Source organism: Antedon bifida, chromosome 6, assembly GCF_963402885.1.
Source record: "Antedon bifida chromosome 6, ecAntBifi1.1, whole genome shotgun sequence".
NCBI lineage: Eukaryota > Metazoa > Echinodermata > Crinoidea > Comatulida > Antedonidae > Antedon > Antedon bifida.
In genome coordinates this window covers 6,251,475-6,254,192 of record NC_136231.1, presented here as the reverse complement: position 1 = coordinate 6,254,192, position 2,718 = coordinate 6,251,475, and the positions used below count along the sequence as shown (strand labels likewise).

The 2,718-nt window shown below is 33.0% G+C and overlaps 1 protein-coding gene across 1 annotated transcript; it reads left to right on the top strand.

Annotated features, from left to right (window-relative positions):
* Positions 1 to 492: 492 nt before the first annotated feature.
* On the top strand, positions 493 to 2,383 carry LOC144845012 (E3 ubiquitin-protein ligase TRIM33-like). Its single transcript, XM_078702127.1, has one exon. The coding sequence runs from the start codon at positions 493 to 495 to the stop codon at positions 1,468 to 1,470; it is 978 nt and encodes a 325-aa protein (XP_078558253.1). The 3' UTR covers positions 1,471 to 2,383.
* The last annotated feature ends 335 nt before the right edge of the window (positions 2,384 to 2,718 follow it).

The window sequence follows — 2,718 nt, the reverse complement described above, 5'->3', positions numbered from 1 at the left end:
AATAAATCATTTATCAAAATTACAGATTGTGATTTAAGGGGGAAAAATTCTATTGACGACAAAAGGCCAACAAAGAGAAGATGGTCTAAACATTAGACCAAACCGTACATGTATTTGTTCCAATAAGCTGCTTCCTAATTTATTAAAATTGAGATAACTAATTTTTTGTTGTTCCTTTCTTCTATAGAAGACACAGAAAGACAACAATGGCTGCTAAAGTAATCAACGATATCAACGAAAAAGTTCTTCTGTGTTCCGTATGCCATGAGGTATTTCAAACTCCTAAAACACTAGGCTGTCAGCACTCATTTTGCTTGAAGTGTATTCAAAATTGGGTAGAGAGATGTCGTGGTTATCTGTCGTGCCCAATGTGCCGTCAACAGTTTCGGGTTCCAATTAATGGTGTGGGTGGCCTACCATCAAGTTATTTCATCAACCAACTACTTGAGTACACTAAAGAAGCAAAAGAAAATGTAAGTGTAAAGTTGTGTTATGTGTAATAAAGCAGCCACTGCACACTGTATGGAGTGTTCAGCATATCTTTGTAAGCAGTGTGGTGAAAATCATTGCAAAATTCTTCCTTGTCGTGATCATACTGTGATGTCATTGAACCAGTATATGTCCATGGATGCAAAGGAACGTACTGCAGCAAAGCCTGTTATGTGTCCAAAACACACAAGTGTTGCTGTTGAGTTTTACTGTGGCACCAGCAACCAACCAGTCTGTATGAAATGCACTGTTGTCACTCATAAAGGACATAATTTACAAGAGCTTGATACAGCATTTGAAAGATTTAAAGATGAAGCTAATGAAACCCTGAATTATTGTAACACTAAAGAGAAGGAAATGAAGGCTGAATTAAAAAAACATATTGGAAATACTGAGAAACAAAAGAAATCATTCAAGCTATGTTCAGACGAAGTGAAAAGGTATACTCAAATTATCCGTCAAAATATTGATAAGGCTGAACGGGCATTGCTGAATTACCTGGACAAAAAATCTAAAAATTGCTTAGATGAGCAACAGAAAGAAAAAAAAGTTAAAGAAGAGAAAATAGAGCAACTGCAGAATACATCATTGTTCATAGACACATTAGTCAAAGCTCCTCAGCCTAGTGCAGCCTTATTTGATGCCAGTAAAATCTTGGATGAGGCTAACAAAATGATTGGAAAAAACCAAGGTCCAATGTATCCAGACAGATATGCACAACAACCACATCTATATAGACAACAACAAAATCTATATAGACATACACAGGGATATGGACTTGAATATGAATGTGATGAATATGGATATGAATGTGATGAATATGGATATGATGGATACGTAGGATATGATGATGGTTTACATCCTCCACCTGAGTTGCCTTTTGCTAATAGTTCAGCAGTGTTATTTAGTTTCAAAAACAACCAAAAACTCACTGCAAGTAGCAAGTCACCTGGTATCTTTCAATCCACTCCATTAAATTAAAGCACACCTTGTTAATCAATACCCTTTTCCCACATTCATGATGGGGAATGTGAGTGTAAACAATAGCTAGCGGACTACACTGAACTATTGTTTAGGATGATATTGATTATAATTATAACAAATATGATTAAAAAATAATGAACACAAGCTGAAGATCAATTAATAAAACATATATACAATAAAATATCAGTATCAAAATTAGATAAAGTACTATAATTATATTTTAGATAAGTTACTATTATTATAATTCTCAAAAAATTTCATCTGGTTTCAAATATATATTAAATAAATCAATGTTAACTTTTTGGTTAAACCAGTTGACAAGTACTTACTTGCTACGTTTCAGCTACTATGACGAATGACAGAACATCATGTCAACGTCATTTGCGTGATCAAGGCTACTGAAAGTAGCTGAAACGTAGCAAGTAAGTACTTGTCAACTGGTTTAACCAAAAAGTTAACATTGATTTATTTAATATTATTATAATGCTTACTTTAAATTAAGAAAGCGAAAACTAGGGAAGCTTTACCAGAAAAAAATTTAATCACAATCTACAATTACAATACATCATTTACCACTATGTTGCACAAGCTCTAAAGTACAAAAAAAAAAAATGTGTTATGTGATCAATAGTAAAACACCAACTTACCCGTCTGAATTAATGGCATGAAAATACTAGGTTTTTCCAACAGAATATACATAACTTTACAAAAGTAGAGATCCACACATTTGTGTAGTGACAGTAAATCATTTTGTAGTTCGTTTAATTCAAGTTTATTGATACTTGTTACTTGTATAATATTTCATGTATAGATGCATTTAAAAACGCTTGGGTTGATCTGTTATTTAAAATGTGTTTTCTTTGTGAACTTGCGTCCTTTTGGTTCAATTGTTAAATACTTTAGTTCCAGTAATTTACCGTTATGTTTACTACTAAAGTTGGAAAAAACTTTAATAACTGTAAAATAAATTAGTTACAAAACCAGCTATAACCTTCTTGTTTTGTTATTTGTTTAACTACACTCCAACACACATTGTGAGCCTTCAGTTTGAGATGGTTGGTTATTATGTGTATTCATTTGAACAAGGCCATATACATGGCTGCAGTCGCGTGCTCAAGTTAGTGTTTACCGACTGACCGAGCTGTAGAGTCGCATTACACGCGACTAAAAACTGGTGTTTTCTTTCTTTCATGTCAAAAATACAATCGTATTGAAATATTATTTTTTAACACACTTCATGTAGTA